The 22,519-nt window shown below is 40.3% G+C and overlaps 1 protein-coding gene across 2 annotated transcripts in view; it reads left to right on the plus strand.

The window, feature by feature from the left end:
- The window catches only part of WSB1 (WD repeat and SOCS box containing 1), an 18,786-nt gene extending 7,267 nt beyond the window's left edge, over window positions 1-11,519 (plus strand). The window contains exons 2-9 of one of the 2 annotated variants that reach the window (XM_007452393.1): window positions 2,248-2,416; window positions 3,256-3,524; window positions 4,836-4,967; window positions 6,270-6,370; window positions 8,629-8,801; window positions 9,306-9,419; window positions 10,569-10,676; window positions 10,952-11,519. In XM_007452393.1, the coding sequence (XP_007452455.1) occupies window positions 2,248-2,416; window positions 3,256-3,524; window positions 4,836-4,967; window positions 6,270-6,370; window positions 8,629-8,801; window positions 9,306-9,419; window positions 10,569-10,676; window positions 10,952-11,111 (1,226 nt within the window). In that variant the 3' untranslated portion in view covers window positions 11,112-11,519. The remainder of the gene's footprint in view (window positions 1-2,247; window positions 2,417-3,255; window positions 3,525-4,835; window positions 4,968-6,269; window positions 6,371-8,628; window positions 8,802-9,305; window positions 9,420-10,568; window positions 10,677-10,951) is intronic. The other variant, XM_007452394.1, reaches the window with a different exon arrangement.
- Window positions 11,520-22,519: the final 11,000 nt, after the last annotated feature.

Here is a 22,519-nt window from a genome sequence, read left to right on the forward strand (position 1 = left end):
GAAAAAAAAAAAAAAAAAGAATGGGAGCTTATACACATGCTTTCATATTCGTTCAATAAATATTTTCTGAGCCCCTGTTACATGCCAGGTGCTACACTCCCTGTTGGTGGAGCACACGTGGAGACTGGAAGTGTCACTGAATGAATACATTTTTGGGGTTTGTATATATATATATATATATATATATATATATCTGTTTTTGCAATAGGAGTATATGTGGTTCTCATTTGAATGTAGAATATATTGAAGTTTAGTTGTTGGAAACTTTAAGCCCAAAACATAAAAATAGACCATAGAGTTGAACACGCAACAGATCACAAAATAGATAATAGGGAAACTAAACCGAAGGTGACTTATAACTAAAAAGGAAGAGTAGCAAAATTGCCGAGGCTGCGCTCTAGGGCCTGCGAGCCACAACTACTGAAGCGCGCGCGCCTAGAGCCTGTGTTCTGCAAGAGAAGCCACCACAAGTAGAAGCCTGCACACCGCATCGCAGAGTAGCCCCCGCTCACTTCAACTAGAGAAAGCCCGTGCGCAGCAACGAAGACCCAATGCAGCCAAAAAAGAAAAAGATCCTTTTCCAGAATTGAGGAAATAGCAGCCGCGTTTGCAGGTGCACATGTACAATAGGAACTTGTTGATTATCCTTCTTGTTAAAGGCAGAAGAAAAATTCTCTGTACACTCTAATATGCCAGTTTTATTATTTTATTTTATTTTATTTTAAAAGTATATTTATTTATTTGTGGCTGCTACTCTTCATTGCAGTGCGCGGGCTTCTCATTGCGGTGGCTTCTGTTTTTGCAGAGCACGGGCAGGCTCTAGGCGCGCGGGCTCAGTAGTTGTGGCTCGTGGGCTTACTTGCTCCATGGCATGTGGGATCTTCCCAGACCAGGGCTTGAACCTGTGTCCCCTGCATTGGCAGGCGGATTCTTAACAACTGCATCACCAGGGAAATCCCAAATATGCCAGTTTTAGTTATGAATGCTAAATTTAAGTTCTGGTAACTAAATTTAAAATATATGAACTTGTTCTTTTTTTTTTTTTGTCCTTAAAAACCAAAAGAATTACTTCCATTTTTGGGTCAGTTTGTGGCCCATTAGGAAGATGCTTAAGGACCACTATTCGAGAATCACAAATAACAATAATGCATTTTATTTATTTGGTGGCACCAAGCAGCATGCGGGATGTTAGTTCCCCCACTGGGAATCGAACCCGTGCCCCCTGCAGTTGAACCCCAGAGTCTTAACCACTGGACCGCCAGGGAAGTCCCAAATACAGTGCATTTTAAAGCACTGGTTGGGGAGGCTGGACTAAGGAACCTTTAAGTTCCTTCTACTTCTGAGGATTTTGTGTTTTTTGTGACTTGAAAAAGATAAGAATATTCATGTTTGACTTCATGTTTTGACTAGACCATTTTATAGTGCTTTTTTTTTTTTTTTTTTTAATTTATCTTTGTCTGTGTTGGGTCTTGGTTGCTGCTCACAGGCTTTCTCTAGTTGCGGCCAGCGGGGGCTACTCTTCGTTGCAGTGCGCAGTCTTCTAATTGCGATGGCCTCTCCTGTTGCGGAGCACAGGCTCTAGGCACGCAGGCCTCAGCAGTGTGGCACACGGGCTCTAGAGCACAGGCTCAGTAGTTGTGGCGCACGGGCTTAGTTAACTCCGCTGCATGTGGGAATCTTCCCGGACCAGGGATCGAACCCCTGTTCCCCCCATTGGCAGTTGGATTCTTAACCACTGTGCCACCAGGGAAGTCCCTATAGTGCTTCCTTTGAATAATGATATAAAACTTTATTTTATAGTGGTTCATGGTTTTTGAAAGCTACAAACTTTTTGGAAGATACTTTTCCTGCAGAGCAACTTCAGTTTCTTGCATTTTAAATGTTAGTAATTTGAGGAAAACGTAAGGAAGTGCAAAAGTCAGGACTTCAGTAATTGCTAGCCCTGATTGATCATTACATTATTGTTATTTGACCAGTTTTTTTTTTTTTTAACTTTCTTAAAAAGCTCTTGATTTGGGAAATTTTAGGAAAATCACTTTATCAAAACTTAAAGATGCTTATTCTCATTACGGGGTCTTCACACCACACATCTCCCCTCAAAGGGTAGAATGCAGAACTCATTGTACCTTGTCTACATAGAAAAAGGAAAAACTCAGTGGAGCTGAGTGGATCCCAAAGTAATATGGATGCTGTCTCATATCATTGTTGGTTATATATGATATCCTATATATTTTATTTTTCTTTTAGTGAGATCACGTACTATAGGTGAACTTTTAGCTCCTGCGGCTCCTTTTGACAAGAAATGTGGTCGTGAAAATTGGACTGTTGCTTTTGCTCCAGATGGTTCATACTTTGCTTGGTCACAAGGACATCGTGCAGTAAAGCTTGTTCCGTGGTCCCAGTGCCTTAAGAACTTGTAAGACTGTTTTCTTTTTTGTATTTTGTATCTATCTGTTTCTAGAATTTATTTTTTTCTCTGTGTGGAATAATAAGATTATTTTGATATTTAAATTTTTTCCTTTGGAGACTGTTGTAAATGAATTTTACTCATAAGCTGAATATATTTGTTGGAAAATTTGTGGGAAGAATTGTCTGGCCTTACATATTATAGAATACTTTCTCAGATACTTTGGTGTTTTTAAATTTTTCTTTTCCATATATCAAAAGGCAGGTTAATTGTGCCTTGGTAGTGCAATTTCTAAAATGTATCTACTAAATTTAATCTTTCCCTCCTTTTTGTGCTTAGTTCACCTTTATGGTTTTCGTCATTAATGTCCTTATTACATATTAGATTAGGTCTAGAACGTATGGGAAACTACTGATTATTATGGGGTTTAAGGTAGTTTTCTGGTGTCAGCTTCACAATATCTTAATGTTCTCAGAATTTTTTGGTTTTGTTTTTTGCTTCTTTATACTTTTGGGTTAATTAAAGGAGTCCTGGTTGAGATAGGATTTCTATATCAATAAGGATATATTAAAACAAATTTGAAAATTTGAAATGAATAAATTATAAATTGCTTTATTGTTGAACTTTTTCTCATACACTGAGGATTTCTTTTAGTCTGAATTTATTTGGTCATGCCCATGTAGCTTGTAGCAACTTTTCCTCTTCCCATCTATAAGGATTCTGTTGTTACTCAGTATCACTATAATAATACTGAAGTTATTTTAACAAACACTTATCATTATTTAGTATTCACATGAGTCCAGAGTAAATAATAACTAGATTTCAATCTGACCTTTTTTTCTACCCAGTCTCTTGCATGGCACCAAGAATATCACCAATTCAAGCAGTTTAAGATTGTCAAGACAAAACAGTGATGGTGGTCAAAAAAATAAGCCTCGTGAACATATTATAGACTGTGGTGATATAGTCTGGAGTCTTGCTTTTGGATCTTCAGTTCCAGAAAAACAGAGTCGCTGTGTAAACATAGAATGGCATCGATTCAGATTTGGACAAGATCAGCTACTCCTTGCCACAGGGTTAAACAATGGGCGTATCAAAATATGGGATGTATATACAGGTATGGAGTCATAGTTTTGAAAGCAAACCTGATTATCTGATGATGCAAGCATAGCTCATAGGCACTGGAAGAATACATAATTTGAGGATTTTAACTCACAGAGAAGCAAGAATTGATGCTATGAATGTATCTTTATATTTGGCCTAAATAGCATCTTCAGCTCATAGTTTTAATTTAGGAAAATAGAGTTCATATTGCTTAATCACTCTTCAGAGAATATTATAGTAGGAAGGGCACATCTAAGGAATGTTTAGTTAATTATCACTTATAAACTGGTAATTGAGTTTATGACTCAAATTGCAAGGTGTTTTCTTATATACTTTTTCAATGATTGATAGCTTGGAGGCTTTCAAGGTAAATCTGGTTTTCAACAATCATTATCTAACCTGGAAAGTTTTAATGACATTTTATCTAAAGTTTAACCAGATAGGTTGAGAAGTTAAATTCTTTGGGCAATTAAACATAAATGTGTTGTGGGAATTCTCTGGCGGTCCAGTGGTTAGGACTGCAGGCGACATGGGTTCGATCCCTGGTCAGAAACTAAGATCCTGCAAGCCATGCAGCACGGCCAAAATAAAGTAAAATAAAATAAATTTTTAAAAAGTAAATGTGTTGTTCACTACCTAAAATAGTTTCTGGCTGATAGTATGTACTCCAAAATTTAAAGGATTGTTTTAAATGAGCATTAAAACTATGTACATTAGAACACAGCAAGTGATACTAACACTGAGTATGGATAATGAGTCAGTAAATTTGAATTCTGGGAAGACATTTAAGGTAAGCACATTGCTTTTCATAGAAGAACAAAACTCTATAATATTAGATGAATAAAGTACCTTTTTTTCATCAAGATTATGTTTAAAAATTTAGGCCGTTATAGAATAACGTGTATCTTTGGGGGAGTTTGACAGTCCATTCGTAGTCTAGGCCAAGTAAAAGAAAAGGAAAATTTTGATTTTGTATTTTAAAATCATACTATACAAAGATTTTTAAATGATGTAGATTTTCTTGATATTAAATTGACTTGATCCAGGAGTTTTTTCACATTTTAGGAATTCCTTTTTAATTTTTCTAATTTAGGTTTTGGTATCTTGGAAATAATCTATTTTGTAACAATGTAAATACTGAATCTTTAAAGATAATAGTAAAGGCACTAGTAAATAAGTCATTTTACACTTGGTAAACTAAGGAGGTACCCAGATATTTCTATTCTTTTTTTTTTTTTAATGGTGATCTCAACCCTATTTTTTTAATATGGAAGCTGATTAAAATTATTAACATTGTCTTTTTCCCGCCTTCCATTGCATTTAGGAAAACTCCTCCTTAACTTGGTAGATCATACTGAAGTGGTCAGAGATTTAACTTTTGCTCCAGATGGGAGCTTGATCCTGGTGTCAGCTTCAAGAGACAAAACTCTGAGAGTGTGGGACCTGAAAGATGATGGTATGTCTTTCTTTTTAGGCTGTGGAAAAGAATTAGTTTCTGGATATTACTACTGAGAGGTATTACGAACACTTGGGGCATTTGACATTAAAAGTGACATGATCGAAGTTTCCTTTTCTCTGCTTAGTCCTTTGGTCCCTTTCCCTGTACAGATCAAACAAAACCATAAATGTGACCCAGAATAGGAGCCAGCAGTTACTCTAAGTAAACAATCTGATATTACTCAGAAACTAACTACACAGATCTGTACCAACTATTTGAGGACAAAATCTGGATCAGTCTTAGGGTTTTATTTGAACTGGTCTGTGTTTTATTTCCTTTATATTGGGGTGGATTATTAACTTCCTTCATTTACTTAGTGAAAATTTAAGTAGATCTTGACCTAACAAAAGATATAACTTAGTAATTAATAAAATGTAAATTCAAACATGATTTATACACCAGAATTTATAGGATGTAAATACTACTAATAATAAGTTGGGTAGTTTAAGTAAGAATTATAAAAAGTAAGAGATTTGCCCTCCAATATAGTAAAAGGAATATCAGTGTCAAGTTTTAGCTTTTTCAGAAACATTGATAATTGTGATCCTTTTACAAAGTTTTGGAGAGTCTACCTTGTTTGAGAAGACCTGAGATGAGCATCTCTTCCCCCTTCTTAGCCTCTGATGAAACAGTTTACAGTTTTAACTAAAACCATATATTTAATTAAGATCTGCTAGTGCTCTACCAGCCTCAAGCTAGAAGTTGACAGGCTTGTTTGGGGAAATGTAGCTGAAATTGAATGTAGTAGAAAACAAACCCCTCAGATTTGGAGACTTGTTTCAGCTTATGGGTAATAACCATTGCCTGATAGAATAATACACTAATACTATTACCAAATTATGTGGCACCTCTTCTGCATTTATCAATTCTCTGATTGCTCAGCTATTGAGGGGTGAAGGGATCCCAATAGTTAAAACATTTGAAAATTAAATTTTATTTTCTTTCGCATATCATATGGAACTTGCTCTCTCAACATACTTTCAGTTGTAAGTCAGCTGACTTTTTCTTAAAGGGCCAGATGGTGAATATTTTAGGCTTGTGGACCATGCTATCTCTGCAGTAGTTACTCCACTCTACTGTCACAACAATGGGCATGTTCCAGTAAAACTTAGGTACAAAAGTAAGCAATTGTTGTATATTGCCAACCCCTGTAATAGATTAATCACTGCCTCTGTAGAAGTTTGTGATTCTGCCATTTTTGAAATGCTACTTATTTGCAGTAGATTCTAGGGTTAACCCAGGTATTTTCCTTTTGTTCAGGAAACATGATGAAAGTATTGAGGGGCCATCAGAACTGGGTGTACAGCTGTGCATTCTCTCCTGACTCTTCTATGCTGTGTTCAGTGGGAGCCAGTAAAGCAGTATGTGTCAGAGTTCTTGTATACTTACTGTGAATTGGATTATAATAATGTGTGCATAATCATTTTAAATCTAAGCAACCTATTAAGTCTGCTCGGTGTCTTCAATATCTTAAATGTGTTATTTCATGATGGGGGAGAATTTGCATGAGGGAAATTAAATAAGTATAGTTATTGATTGTAAAGTGAGAAATTTGATTGTCTTAGGTAGAGGTGATATTCATAAAATGAGGGGTATGTCAATTTTATTTTTTCTCAGATCTAGGAGAGTTTATGTGCTATAGAAGAGATCTAGTCCAAATGTTAAGACATTCCCTTGCTAATTATTTTCTTCTCTGTTGTTCTTTTTGTTTTTGGTCCAGTTTGCTGTTTAAAGTTTTAAGTCCCAGCTGGTCCTGGACATTTAACTGAAAAAAAGTAACTTAAAAATCTAATAAGAATAAAAATAACAGTCATGTATGTCCTGGAGTGAATTTCATCTAAATTTGATAAGATCTGTCTTGCATAGCATACCTGTAGACAGATTAAGTATAAAGTGACTCTTAAGAGGGTTATGCTTATTGATGAACCCTCCTTTAGTTAGTGTCTACCAGCTCTGAGTTAGTATAGTTAAAGAGATCTTATTAGCTTCAGGTATTTATGAAAATGGTTGAAGTCCAAATACATGTGATGACCACAATACACTTTGAATTAATGGGGGGTGGGAGGCTGGTTAAAATGCATTTTATTTAGCCAAGAAGTGTGTTAAAATGATAGTTGAAAATGTTGGCAGTTTAGAAAAAAATATTCAGTTCTTTAAAAATCATAAGAAGAGCAAAGCTGGATGTTGACATTGCTATTTTAGGCTGTGTGTTTTCCATATGCTTCTTGCTTTCCCTGTCACAGGTGGTGGCAGCAATATTGGTGTGATTGAGGTTATGCTGGCACCACTCGCACACAGGCGCACAATGGTGTTAGCTGGGCAGAAAGAGTGGCATCTCTGGCTACCGGGCTGGGGGCGACCTTTACCATAGGATGAAGTAACCTTGCATTCGGCTGCAAGGTGTACTGTACGTACACAGGTGCTGGTCGATGTCCACTTTCTGCTTTTCTTTCTTTCTTTTTTTCTTTTTAAAAATAATTTTCCCCACAGTGAAACCAACTGACTCCTGCGATGTAATTGATCTTCCAGTCTGGTGAAATTGGGAGTCTAACATGTGAAACCAATTTAATGTAATGTAGTTGGCTTTCAAATGGTTTCTCTGTGCTATTTTTTGGAATTCTTTGAGATACTAGAGCTATCTTAAGTCTTTGAGCCAATGTAAAATTTGTATTTATTTTTCTTTGGAAATAACATGCTGTGTCTGTGCAGAAAAATGTAGCAAAAAGGACGGCTTTGCTCCGAGAGGAGGAGAGTTTGTCTTATTAGGATGTAATAAACCTCCAAGCTCACGTGTAATACAACAGGTTGAAGTAAGCCTCAGAATCCTGTTAGAGCTATTCTGCACAGTATAACTACTGGTCTTCAGAATCTAAAACTATGTGTGAACTTGTACTAAAGTAATTTAAATGTTCTATGCTTAAAATGACTAATGATTGTGGTTGGTTTGGGAAAAATAAGATTGGCAAATCTTGATTCACAGAAATGTTGTTAATTGTACTATTTTCGTAAATTAGTATTTTCATTTTGTAATGTGGTTTAACGTCCTTGTTGTTTGCCAAAGAAATTTCATTTGGCTTTGAAAAATTCTCTTTGCTTGCAGTATCTGTTTCTCTTCCTAGGCTCACGTTGGTGACCCAAGCCTATTGTAAACAAGTGATTATCTCAAAGGGAGATGCCAATGGAGTAACAATTTGTTAACCTTATATTTTCTGTCTGTATATTTTTTAAAAATTTGGTAGTTTCTGGAAAAAAAAAAGAAGGGGGTTTGTAGTACTTAACCCTATTTATTTCTGTGTATTTTAGTTAATTAGTTTTTGGAATAAATGGATGTCAGTATAACTTTGTGGTTAAATTGCATTGCCTTTTTTGTGTTTAGGCTTATTTTTAAATTAACATTTAACAGAAACATTTGAAATAGAATTTGCATGTTTACTTTAATTAACTTAAAAACTGATTTTAATCTTGGACTATGACACTGAGCATATTCTTTCATAATTATTCATAATTTATAATGTTTAATTTAATGTAATCTTAATTAAATTTAGCAGTTTTAGTTTAAGATGTGCCATTTTGTCCTCTGCATGTCTGAATGAAGCTATAACATTTGCCTTTTTTGCAGGTTTTCCTTTGGAATATGGATAAATATACCATGATACGGAAACTAGAAGGGCATCACCATGATGTTGTAGCTTGTGACTTTTCTCCTGATGGAGCATTACTGGCTACGGCATCTTATGATACTCGAGTTTATATCTGGGATCCACACACTGGAGACGTTCTGATGGAATTTGGGTGGGTACAGCATGAATTATTTTAGTCTGTAATTCATCTCTACTATCAGTATAGCTTTTAAGAAGTCATGGGGATGATTAGGATCATTAACATGTGAAATCTAAAATTGCACTCTGTCATAATTTAAAATTTCGGTATCATTTAGGCCCTTTAATAATGCATCTAAATTCTACAAATAAATTTGACTTTCTTGACACAGATCTTGTTATTGTTACTTAAAAGTGCATGACTCTGTAGAAGTGGTAATTATATTTAGAGTTTCCTGTTGGGAAACATAGTTAAAACTAAAGTTGGACTTAGTCTTAAACCACTTTGTAAGATGGCGATTAGTAATTAGGTTTAATCGCTTCGTTTAAAGTGGATAGACTAGCTCTGCTCAGTCTTCTCAGTTGTGTTTGTTAAGGCCACTTTACACATTATTCCAAAGACTGATGTACTCTCTACCTGGGTAGTTTTGTTTCTTGAAGTGACTCATTTCCACTGAAAACATGTCTTTGACCTCAGACACCTGTTTCCCCCACCTACTCCCATATTTGCTGGAGGAGCAAATGACCGATGGGTACGATCTGTCTCGTTTAGTCATGACGGACTGCATGTTGCAAGTCTTGCAGATGATAAGTAAGTGTGTGAATTACAGCTTGACCTATTTATTATTGTAAAGATTTCCTTTCATTCTACTTAATGAAAAACATTCTTAAGGATGAAAACTATGGCCTTTCTGCAGTTTGGGTTTTAATGGCCCTTTTTCTAGACAAGACCTTGGGAGATGTTGATGTGTCTTAAAGAATATTGGCCTGAACAGTATTTATGTAAACTAAAGATAATGCGTGCCTTTCCCTATGTTCTTTGTTTGTTAACTGGTTCAGGCAAACTGGGTGCATTTTTAATTAGCTTTTTAGCTCAGCTGACAGATTTTCTTAGTAATATCTTATAAAGGTTGAAACAGAAGAACATTTTCAAAGTGAAATAAATGATTAAAACAGAGTCATTTGTATCCACTGAAACTGAGACTATAAAGATGAAATGTCACATGAGTGAGATTTGCTGCTTATTGGTAAGCAAAAACTAGATGTAGCCATTCCATTTTCTCATACTTTTATCAATGTGCATGGATATAGCATTAAGCAATTTGGTCACATCATTCAGAAAGTGACTCATTACCATCTTTCTAGAACGTTCGCAAACTTATGGGGAGAGTTCTTTATTTGCTAGCAGCCATTGTTTTCCTGTTTGTTCAGCTAGTTTCTGACTATCAGTTATCTGCTATTCCTAGACCTAGGTGAAAAGTTTCATAAACTTCTTGAAAAGAGTCAAACAGATGAGATACCGATTATATTTTAAGTGTAAGGAAGTAAGGAGAAAGTTTCCGGTTGTGGGCATTACAGATCAGAACACTGGGAAGTGAAGGCAGCCATGCTTTATAGTCTCTCAGTGTGAATTAATCCAAATTACCAATTGGTATAAAATCTTTAATAAAGCAAGTTCCAGTCATTGCTGCAGTGGGGTGTGTGTGTGTGTGTGTGTGTGTGTGTGTGTGTGTGTGTGTGTATTTTGTGACTCAGCACAGAGTGGCATTTCTTTCTGAATTTTAAAAGTTGCTTTTACCTTAAATTTCCTACTAGATAATCACTGGATGGTTTATTTCCTTTCCAGAAGTGTGTGTGTTTGTGACTCAGCACAGAGTGGCATTTCTTTCTGAATTTTAAAAGTTGCTTTTACCTTAAATTTCCTACTAGATAATCACTGGATGGTTTATTTCCTTTCCAGAATGGTGAGGTTCTGGAGAATTGATGAGGATTATCCAGTGCAAGTTGCACCTTTGAGCAATGGTCTTTGCTGTGCCTTTTCTACTGATGGCAGTGTTTTAGCTGCTGGGTAAGTGATTTTTCTGTTTTCTTTTAAGAGGCAATTTAAGGTGGCCTTTAGCCAAAGCAGCCTGTATTTTATTGTCAGTAAATCTTCCATAAGGGCTCCTTATAATATTATTAATTTGTCACAGAGGGAGATCACTGGGCGGGTCTCCTGAATTAGGTTTTAATGTGCAGTTTGTGGCTCTAATTCACAGCCTCGGTGGTAGTTGTATGAGCTTTGGGATGATGAAATACATGGATTTGTGTGACTGAGCTTGTGATTTGTTTACTTCTGTTTAGGACACATGATGGAAGTGTGTATTTTTGGGCCACTCCAAGGCAAGTCCCTAGCCTTCAACATTTATGTCGCATGTCAATCCGGAGAGTGATGCCCACTCAAGAAGTCCAGGAGCTGCCGATTCCTTCCAAAGTTTTAGAGTTCCTCTCCTACCGTGTTTAGAGGATGCTGTCTTCCCTAGTATTAGGGACTGACAACACACTACACAAACTTCAAGCTTTACTGACTTCAAGGTTTAGGAGATTTATTTAATTTGATACATTCTTGTATTGCATTTTGATCAGTTGAGCTTTTAAAATATTATTTATAGACCTTAGGAGAAATATTTCTGAACATATCAAATGTAAATTTTTTTCTAAAATGTTAACTGTGAAAACATATACATACATGTATATATTTTGATATAAGCTGCTGTGTGTTGAATGGACCCTTTTGCTTTTCTGATTTTTAGTTCCAACATGTATATATTGCTTCAGTAGAGCCACAATATGTATCTTTGCTATAAAGTGGAAGGAATTTTATTCTGGGACACTGAGTTAGATGGTAAATACCGACTTAAGAAAGCTGAATGCCTCGTAACAAAATGTGTATTTGGTTGGGGGGTGGTCAGACAACTGACCTTCAAGTAAAACAGCTTTTGTCTAGGGAAGGATTTTGTTTTCCTTAGGAGTGGCATCTGAGAGGTAGAATTTGAATGTGACATTATTAAATGAAAAATAGCCAGGATATAACCAGGAAAAAAAGGGTGTCTTTTTTTTTTTTTTTCCTAACTACTGCTGTGGGCCTTAATTTTGGAAAGCAGCTTGCTACTTTAACCCCTGTGGTATAAGTAAAGTATTATAATAAATTTTAGTCAATTTGAAAAATCCATCTACTTGCATTATTGCTAAGTATTTTGTTGTTTGTACTAAGGGACAATTATTTTAAGACCGTGGTGGTTTTTTTTTGCTTTTTGTTTATTTTTTACACATTTTATCCTATGTTTCTGCAGGGGATAATATTGGTGACTTGCCAAAGAGAAGCAATACAATTAGTATATCTGCTTTTGCCTTCTGTTATTTATCTTACCTGCAGATATTAAGAATGTATGCATTATGTAAAATGCTTGATTATATATTTTTGTTGAGTTTTTTAATTAAAGACTTGTAAAAAAAAAAACCACTATTGCAAATGTTTCTTAAATATGTTAGAAGCACCACAAGCAAATTAAATAAGAAGGATAATGAAGAAATAGCACAACTGTAGGGCACTGCTTGAGACTTAATGCTTCATGAATGCAACCACTTTTACTTGGTTTGTTCTTGGAGAACTGTTGCAGAAATGCTTACTTTAAAATAACTACTGAGCAAAAGAAAATTATGATCTTTGAGGGGACCTAATAGGCTTATAGTAAACCTTTCTGGCTAAAGTTACCATAAGAAAAAAATCTAGTGGTGTGGGCGCTTTGAGGAGGCAAAATGAGGAAAACTTTTATTAACCATGCGTACCCTTGAAGACTTGTCTCCGCTGAGAAACTGTTCTGAAGTTCTTACAAGTTGCTCTTTTCGGGGTGTATATAGTTGTAGCTTATAAGTTTAAAAGCCAGTGGAGGGCTTCCCTGGTGGCGCTGTGGTTGAGAGTCCGCCTGCCGATGCAGGGGACGCAGGTTCGTGCCCCGGTCTGGGAAGATCCCACATGCCGCGGAGCGGCTGGGCCCGTGAGCCATGGCTGCGGAGCCTGCGTGTCCGGAGCCTGTGCTCCGCAACGGGAGAGGCTACAGCAGTGAGAGGCCCGCGTACCGCAAAAAAAAAAAAAAAAAAGCCAGTGGAAAATCTACCCAAGTTCTTGAGAATCACCTGTGTTTTACAAAAGCATCTTATCTTTAAACCTGTTGTGATTTTTTTTTTTTCATTTTACTTTAATACATCTACTTCATAAAGCAGTAAGATACCAATACCCTTCACACCATTAAATTATTTACTCTCCAACCAACATAACCAATTAGGTAAAAATAGCATTTTGGGAAGATACATTCTCTGAGAAAGCCAGAATTGCTTGCCATCTCCCCATGAAAACCATAGTGCAAGATGAAAGGAAGATTGCAGAATATAAGAAACACGCTTACATTTTCCGTATGTCTATCAGGAAGATTGCAGGATATAAGAAACACGCTTACATTTTCCGTATGTCTATCAGGAAGATGTAATAGCAGGATGGTAATGCTTTAGACTGAGTGACCAAAGGAAGGTAGGGAAGACATGATTGGGATACTAACATGGGTCAGATTCTAGCTACATGATTTTAAAATGGTACTGCTGCTTTCTCTCATGTCATTTGGAGAACTGACAAGAGAGCCTTTATGTTCAGATTTCATTTCCCGTTTTAGGACCCCATGGGGGTGCCTGTGAACATAGGAAAATGCCTCTCACCCTCAGTAGCCAAGCAATGTTTTCACAACTTCAAATGACTTTTATGACCTGTAACTTGATCTGAGGTTGGCAAATCTTAAATTTATGGTCCTTGAAATTCCCTGCCTGCTTGCAATTGAGGTAAACTTGGATTCGATTGGTTTGCCCTGCCTTCAGGGCAGCAAGACCAAAAAAGGCTGGACTGCAACTGTAGCATGCTTATGGGTGGAAGCAGCATCTGACTGGTGCAGAGGACTTGGCTGTTGGCCAGCCAATGCGAGGCTAAGAAAATACAAAGAATGAGAAGTAAAACGTTGTCCCATAAGCCAGAAATCATAGAGATGGTGAATCCAATCTCCAGATAAACTGGAATGGTTTGTGGGTGACAAACATTTTGTCCAAGTAATTCTGACCAAGTTCTGGCCCAAGACAATGCATTTTAACTATAGAATGTTTAGATAAAACACAAGCAATATCGACTGTAGAGGGACTTCCCTGGTTTTGCAGTGGTTAAGAATCCACCTGCCAATGCAGGGAACACGAGTTCGAGCCCTGGTCCGGGAAGATCCCACATGCCACAGAGCAACTAAGCCCATGCGCCACACTACTGAGCTTGCGCTCCAGAGCCTGCAAGCCACAACTACTGAAGCCCGTGCGCCTAGAGCCCGTGCTCCACAAGAGGAGCCACTGCAGTGAGAAGCCTGCACACCGCAGTGAAGAGGAAAAAAAAAAATACAACCCTAGACTGTCAAAAAAAAAAAATCTACAGTAGAGTGATATTTGGGTTTACTATTGTATGTTGGTTTCAAAATCATAGATAAAGCACCAGTTGGAGTACTGTTTTTTTTTGGTGGTCCAGTGGCGAAGAATCCGCCTTCCAATGCAGGGCACGCGGGTTCGATCCCTGGTGGGGGAACTAAGATCCCACCTGCCGCCAGGACCCGGCATGCTCTGGAGCCTGTGCACCGCAACTAGAGAGAAACCCGTGCGCCGCAACAACGAAAGATCCTGAGTGCCGCAACTAAGACCTGACTAAGCCAAAATAAATATTTAAAACATTATAAATCCTTTGCCCTGAGAAATGAGAGCTGTTGGTAGTGACAGTAGAGTGCAGCCAGGAGAAAGGTCATCATTACCATGTCATGTTTATGGTAAAATGTTTGGGAGGAATGAAGATCAGTTAGCAGTCTCAACGTGCTCTTTCCTCTGTAAAGCTTTGCCTTTAGCCAAAAGCAAAATGTCTGGTCTGAATCAAGTATAAAGTGACCTATTTATATTACAGATGTTTGGGTAGCTTTGTGTGGTTGTGATATGGCATTCTTAAAGGTTTAACAGTTGAGAAATCAGAAAATAAAAAAAAGATTGAATGAGGCTAGGATTGGGGAAGGAAAAATGATTTAATTCAATTTTGATGAACTCCAGCATTATTTTCCTTTTTAGAGACTGCAACTATGATTATCCTTGTGGTTTCTCTTTTAGAGATACGATAGAAATCTAGGAACTTTCTCTACCTGTAATACCACAGAGAAGTTGCTCTTCTGGTCTCAAAATAAACCCTAAACTTTGTTTAGGAAAATCTATAATACAGTAATGATGGTGATTTTTGTTGTTGTTTTGTTTTAAATGAGGCTGAAGCACTAATGGCTCTTTTTAAAAATTGTTCTCCAAAAACAAAGTGTGGACCATAGAAATCATCAAGTGTGGGTCAGGAATAAGATGAATGACTTGCAACAAAGATAGATGAAGTGGCGACTCCAATAAGTTTTGTGTATAAGTTTCTCAATTTTTGATTAATAATGAAATGTTCTTACAGAAAAAAAAAAATAAGGATGATGAATATTCAAAGATACCCGAGAAAGATAATGATACGAAATAGAGCCAGGAATGAGGCTAGTATAAAATGGAAACCATAAAGACACATTTGCACTAGGTGAACATACAGATACCCATTTCTTTGTATTCCTCAACCATCTCCTTGCCTCTAAGACCCCCCTGCTAAGATGATTTGGCAGGAATTCTGTAGGTTTTGAGCTCCCTCTTCAGTGACACCAGTTGAGCTTAGAAACGGGAACTGTGGGCCAACTGTGTTGCAAGAGTCAGAAGCCACCAATTCAAAGGTGTCCCCACCACCCCCTATTTTATGACATGAGCCTATTTCAATTTCACGACATGCCCAAATCTTGTAGGTATGTGAGTTTATGACCTAGACGGTCTCTCTTTGGTGGTCACAGACAAGCTACCCCAGCCTAGAGTGGTCTTGCCCCTTTCTTTCTTGAATTCCATCCGTCTTAATTTCCACACCATTTGCCTGGCCTTTCAGACATGCCCTGTTGCTGGTTACTTCTTCTTAAGGGTTGGTGCCCCATTTAGAAATGCCTCACACTTAGCGGGGGCTCTCAGTGTTCTCCCACAGGGCTCTGCCCCTGGCTGGCATTTGGGTCACAGTGGCAGGTTGTTTGGGCCTTGGAAAGGAGAGACTGGCCCCTGATCAGCAGGCATGGAAGTACCCCTGGTTGGGGAGTTGGGATGGGAGGCAGAGCGCCAGCCCATCCAGCCTGTGCTGCGTGGAGAAAGCAGTTCTCTCAGACTCTGGGGCATGATGTTCAACACACGGCGAAGACCCAGCCCTTCTAGGCTTGGCTGCATCCAGCCTCAGATCAGGAGGATGTTCATAATGGTAGGTTGGCCCAGTTTCTCACCCCAGGGCCAGCTGCCCAGAGGACTTTGCAGAAGTGCGGGCTAAGGCGTCATCTCAAGAAAGACTTGGGTGATTGCTGGCTTGACTGCTAAATAGTATGTAGCTTCTGGAGTTTTGATATTTTAAAAATGCTGTAATAGTGCCTCTCCTCCGTGAGTGGTGTTTAGCTTTATTTTCTGCACAGTGTCAGGTATGTGGTAGGCATTCGGCACGTGTGACTACCATTTGTTGAGCGTTGGCTGTGTGCTCATTGCTATTCTTGGTGCTTCCCAATGACTCTGAAGTATTATTATCCCCGTTTTATAGCTTTGGAGGTTCAGAGAGACCAACTCACTCCCCAAGGTCATATAGCTAAGAAATGAGATCCAGGATTTATTTATTTTAATAAATTTATTTATTTTTGTCTGGGTTGGGTCTTCGTTGCTGCGCGCAGGTTTTCTCTAGTTGTGGAGAGCAGGTGCTACTCTTCGTTGCGGCGCGCGGGCTTCTCATTGCTGTGGCTTCTCTTGTTGCGGAGCACAGGCCCTAGGCACGCAGGCTTCAGTAGTTGCAGCACGCGGGCTCAGTAGTTGTGGTGCATGGGCTTAGTTGCTCCGCAGCATGTGGGATCTTCCCGCACCAGGGCTCGAACCCGGGTCCCCTGCATTGGCAGCAGATTCTTAACCACTACGCCACCAGGGAAGCCCAACATCCAGGATTTAAATTCCAGTTACTCTGCCTCCACAGCCCTGTCTCTCTCCAAACTGGCCACGAACAGATGCTAGACTTTAGGGAAGGCACTCACTCAGTCAACCTCAGACTCCTAAGTTAGTCCCTGCCTGTGCTGCCAACCCCCTGGGGTTAGCACGGAGGTCAGGCTTAACCTCCCCCAACACGCTCCTCCTTTCCCTGGATCATGGAAAAATGAACTAGAAGGAATGACTCCAAATATAATTTGGTGATTGAAACCCATGCAGACAAGAAAAATGATTGTTGAGCCCTGTGCTTTGCCCACTGCCTAGGGAAATTACACTGGACGTTGGTTAGTTTTTCTCCCCATACTGTTCTCCTTATGAACTTACCTCAAACAAATCATTTTTTAAAATTTATTTATTTATGGCTGCGTTGGGTCTTCGTTTCTGTGCGAGGGCTTTCTCTAGTTGCGGCGAGCGGGGGCTACTCTTCATCGCGGTGTGCAGTCCTCTCAATATCGCGGCCTCTCTTGTTGCGGAGCACAGGCTCCAGACGCGCAGGCTCAGCAATTGTGGCACACGGGCCCAGTTGCTCCGCGGCATGCGGGATCCTCCCAGACCAGGGCTCGAACCCACATCCCCTGCATTGGCAGGCAGACTCTCAACTACTGCGCCACCAGGGAAGCCCAAACAAATCATTTTTATTGCCCACGGGAACAGTCCAACTCAGGCCAAAGCAGGAAGCAGTAAAGCAGTCACTAAAGGTGAGAAAGTCAGCTGACCTTGGGACTTCCCTGATGGCACAGTGGTTAAGAATCCACCTGCCAATGCAAGGACACGGGTTCGAGCCCTGGTCCGGGAAGATCCCACATGCCATGGAGCAACTAAGCCCGTGTACCACAACTACTGAACCTGCGCTCTAGAGCCTGCATGCCACAACTACTGAGCCCGCGTGCCACAACTACTGAAGCCCAAGCGCCTAGAGCCCATGCTCCGCAACAAGAGAGGCCACTGCAATAAGAAGCCCGTACACTGCAACAAAGAGCAGCCCCCGCTCGCTACAACTAGAGAAAGCCCGCACGCAGCAACAAAGACCCAGTGCAGCCAAAAATAAAAATAATAAATAAATAAATGTATATATATATAAAAAAAGTCAGCTGACCTTAAAACTACTGGCTTTAACGATCAACACCAGGTCAGGTTACAAATTACCACATCCAGGGGAAACCTGAGCCCTTTACACCAGCTGTGTGCACAAGGTTAGACACGCTTGCCTGGAGCTGACCCAGTGGGAATACCAGCCACGAGAGTGGCGTTGGGCCATGTGGAAGAGTTATCCAGGTCAACTGACCCAGATGCGATGGAAGGAGCAGTGACAGTTCACAGCCAGGGAGGGCCCAAGTCAGGAATAAAGGATCAGATCATTCTTACCATTCATGGATTGAAAGCTATACTTTTATCCCTCCACATTTGAACATCTCTGAAATTGGGACGTATTTTAAAATCGATCTTGTCTTTAAATTTTTTTCTTTCTTAAGTGGTACACACTGATGGTACAGATTATAATCAGTGGCATCTAGGATTTGATGAAATGCAAGTCAGTGGCATTTACATACAAGTAAAACATCCGTGAGATGTTATAGATAATGTCAGGAGTAGAAGACACCAGAAGCAGATGGTAAATGAAGTGTGAGACTCGATGAGGCAAGTGAAGGGGGATCCATTAGCCCTTCCTGAAAAATGGTTTGACAATGAAATCCAGCTAACAAAAATCTATTAAAATCGCAAAATAGCTAACATTTATAGACATTTGCTACGATCTAAGCATTGTCCTAAGTGCTTAACCTGCATAACTTGATCCTTGCAACAACCCAATGAAGCAGATTTTCTTACCCCCATTTTATAAATGAAGAAACTGAGGCATAGAGGGTTTAACAAACTTGCCAAAAAGCCACCTGATAGTAAATGGTGGAGCCGGGATTCAAACTCAGGCTTTCTGACTCCAGGTCCTGGGAAAAAGAAGGTAAAACACTCAATGTGCAAATTGAGCACAAAGTTCAACTTCGAGCTTCCTGAGAGGCAGAGCAAAATAGGATCTAAAAGTAAATATATGCTCAATAGAAATAAATCTCCACATGTACTTTTAAAGTAATGTTTTCATAACTTCACTGTTTTGAAAGACAAATGCTCGTGATTTCTTCACGTCAAGCTACATGGAAAACTACAAAGTTGACAAAAACTGCATATTATTTCTTCTCCTAGAAATGACATAGAAGAAGATCCCATGCCTGGTATCTCATTTTGTATTGGTTTGGCCAGAAAGTTCGTTCCGGTTTTTCCATAAGATCGAACGAACTTTTTGGCCAGTCCAATAATTGAGAGGGAGGGGGGCGGGGGTCAGAGAGAGAGAGATGTGGAGCGTCCATCTGGAACTTTTCTGTAGAAAGTGGGTCACTTTGGCCTGTTTTCTAGGCACTAAATAATTACTGAAAGGCTATTGACACATCCTCAGACAAGGCCAAGGCAGAGTCTGGTTATACACCTATGAGATCATAAGCTTCAGAGTCAAGAAATAACTTGGTTTAAAATCTTTGCTCTAACTATTGATACTTCGTAACTGTGTGGCCTTGGGCAAGTCCCTTGACCTCTCTGAACTTCCTCTTTCCCACCTGTGAAATCATCTTAGTACCTAAAACCCAGGGTTGTCAGGATTATACAAGAGCAAGCCCCAAAAGCCCCGAAAGCATTTAGCGTGGGGCCTAGCCTAAGATAGGGAACTGTTATTATGCCTAAGAGTCCACAGAAGCAGGGGCCTTGGGTGTTTTTGATTATCCCCTTCCCCCAGGCAAATATGAGGCAAATCAAATTTTTTTTTAGCGTGTTGAGCCATTGTTTTTAGTTTTCTTAGTTGTTTTTTTTTTTCCTGAAAGAAATGCCAAAGGCCTTAAAAGCAGCCACACCCCACTCCAGGCCTCATGTGACCAGTCAGATGATCAGGGAAGGCTGGGAGGCAGAGAAGTAAAGCTTGGCTTCCTGCCCCCAATACACAAGCCCTGGAACCCAGGGAGGAGCCTCCTTCCACTGGGGGGAAAGGCAGAGCCTGGGCGTAGGGGTGGAGGGCGGTGGGGAGGCTGCAGCCCCAAGAGGCGGAGGGTTTTGCTGGAAGCAGTACTTGGGCTGTGGGCAGAGACTGTCAGAGAACATTGTTTAGCTGCGTTGGGTATGGACTGATCAGGGCACAGAACCACCCTCTTGGGCCTGATTCCTGCCTCTGCCCAGGCAGTGGCTGTCCTACCCTGGCTTCCTCGACATCCTGGGCCTCCTTCTAACCCCGCACCTGTCATTCACAAACTCATTAATTCATTCTTGTCTTCCTTCCTTCCTTCATTTATTCACTCAGCATATCTTGAGCACTTGCCATATGCCTGACCATGCTGGTGCCGGGGATACCGAGACAGTTCCTGCCCTCCAAGAATCCCAGTCTGGAAAGCAGATGAAAACAAATCTGCAAAACTAAACAGCTAAGGAAAAAAACCTCATAATTGCTTTAATGGGCCATAGGCAGGATCACTATTCACGGCCTTATTCAGTGGGTTTATCACTGGAAGCAAACAGAAAGAGTTGGTTGACAGCAGAGTCTGTAGCCAAACTGCCAGGGTAGGCACCCCAGCTCTCTACTAACTAGCTGTGGGACCTCGGGCAGGAACTGAGATTCTCTGTGCCTCTGTTTGGCTATCAAATGGGGATAATAGTAGTTATGAAACCGTGTATCTCAGACTGGGACTTGAACCAGCCAGAACCCAGATTGAGACTTGAACCCATGGTCTTTTAACTGAGATCACACACCTGGTCTCAGGACTTAATGAAGCTCAGGTTCTTGATGTCTCATGGCAGAAAGAATTCAGTGAGAGACAAAGAGGGACAGGTAAGAAGTGGATTTATTTAGAGAGAAACACACTCCACAGTGTGGGCCATCTCAGAGGCAAGAGCGGCCGTGGTATGGGGTTGTCAGTTTTTATAGGGGTGGGTACTTTCATAGGCTAATGAATGGGAGGAATATTCCAGCTACTTTGGGGAAGTACTTTTGGGGTGGGGATTTCCAGGAATTGGGCCACCGCCCACTTTTTGACCTTTATGGTCAGCCTTGGAACTGTCATGTTGCCTGTGGTTGTGTCATTTAGCTTGCTGATGTGTTACGATGAGCATATACTGAGGCTCAAGGTCTAGTGGAAGTCGACTAGTACGCCATCTTGGACCTATTTTGCTCTAATCAGTTTATGTCGTGTCCTCGGGTTATGTCATTCTTTTAAAGCCTGTCCCCTGCTCCCTTCCCTCCTGTTTCAGTTACATCCTCATAGGGTTGTCATGAGGATTAAAGGATTAAGGACTGGAATAGGGGCTGCTCTCTCCTTCTGAGATAGCCCACACTCTGCCTAAATAAATCCACTTCTTACCTAGAAAAAAAAAAGACTGGAATAGGGCCTGACATATAGCAGTGTGTTTCAGTCGGTTTTCTTCACGACGCTGCAAGTTTTTCATATAGCAATGGGGTTCTACACCCACCCCACCCAAGCTCACAGTGAGCGTGCCCCATGGCCCTCCCCAGAAAATGAATGAGCTATGTTGACCATAAGAGTTACTTGTGGAATTTTGGGAAAAGTACCTGCCAGGCCCCTTCCCTGGACATTCTGAGTTGGAACCACAACCCAGGTGTCAATGAAAAAACGTTGCCTCCCATATCAGTAAACAAAGGATGCTGCAGCTACCAAGCTATCACATTACAGCCGCCCGGAGGGTGAGCCCTGAAGGAACTCAGAATAGAAACAGGATGCCCGCCAATCTAGCAGTCAGACACTGCAGCCACCCCCGATGGTGCACCCTGAGGAGACTCAGGATGAGAAAGCACAGACTACTGGCCCTAGAGAGCTAAGGTGCATATCAAAGGAATGATTTCAGTGAGCCCAGATTCTTGCCTCTCCCCATACATAGAAAAGTGCTAAATTCCTTAACTTGAGATATCTGGTTTTCTTTAATTAACAGTAATTTTTTAAAGTTCTGACTACCTGGTCTTTGTTGCAAAAACTCCTATATATCCTAGCTTCCCCGTTACCTCTTCGGAGCATGATCTGAGAATCCTGTCTCCTGGGCTTGAAGTCTACTGTATGTCTGCCGAATAAGACACAATTGTCAACTTTCAGGTTGTGCCTTTTTTTTCAGGCAACACAGGCCACATAGAAGTATGTTCCCAGTTGAAAACCACTGATCTGGTTCAACCCCTTAATTTTACTGAAGTCAATCAACTCCATCAAGACAAGGTGAAGTCAGCAGTAGAGCCCAGATGGGGAAAGTGAGCGGTTGTTTCCTTTCACTCCTATTGTTGGAACCATGGCCCCAGCGGTCCTCACAGCAAATGGGACCCTCAAAAGACGGGGCCATGGGAGAGAGCGCCAGAAACCAGAGAGGATGCTGGGAAACCAAGAAGATGCTGGGAAACCACGTGGGGTGGTTCTGCTATCCTTCCCATGGCTTCCTTACCTGGCTGCCTCTTCTAGTTCAAAGCACAGTCTCTGGCCCCCTTCTTCAGGGCTCCTTCCTTAGGCAGCAGTAGTGCCTGCTCATGGTCAGAGTAAGGCCTTGGGACAGCAGCCTTCAGCCTTGGGTGAAGGATGGAAGGGAGAGATCAAGGGGCCAGAAAGGCTGTGAAGGCACAGATCTTCTTCGACTTACGATGGGGTTACCTCCCAATAAACACATCATAAATTGAAAATATCCTAAGTAAAAAATGCATTTAATACACCTAAACTATCGATATCA

Source organism: Lipotes vexillifer, unplaced genomic scaffold (assembly GCF_000442215.2).
Source record: "Lipotes vexillifer unplaced genomic scaffold, Lipotes_vexillifer_v1.1 scaffold216, whole genome shotgun sequence".
NCBI classification, from domain to species: Eukaryota; Metazoa; Chordata; class Mammalia; order Artiodactyla; family Lipotidae; genus Lipotes; species Lipotes vexillifer.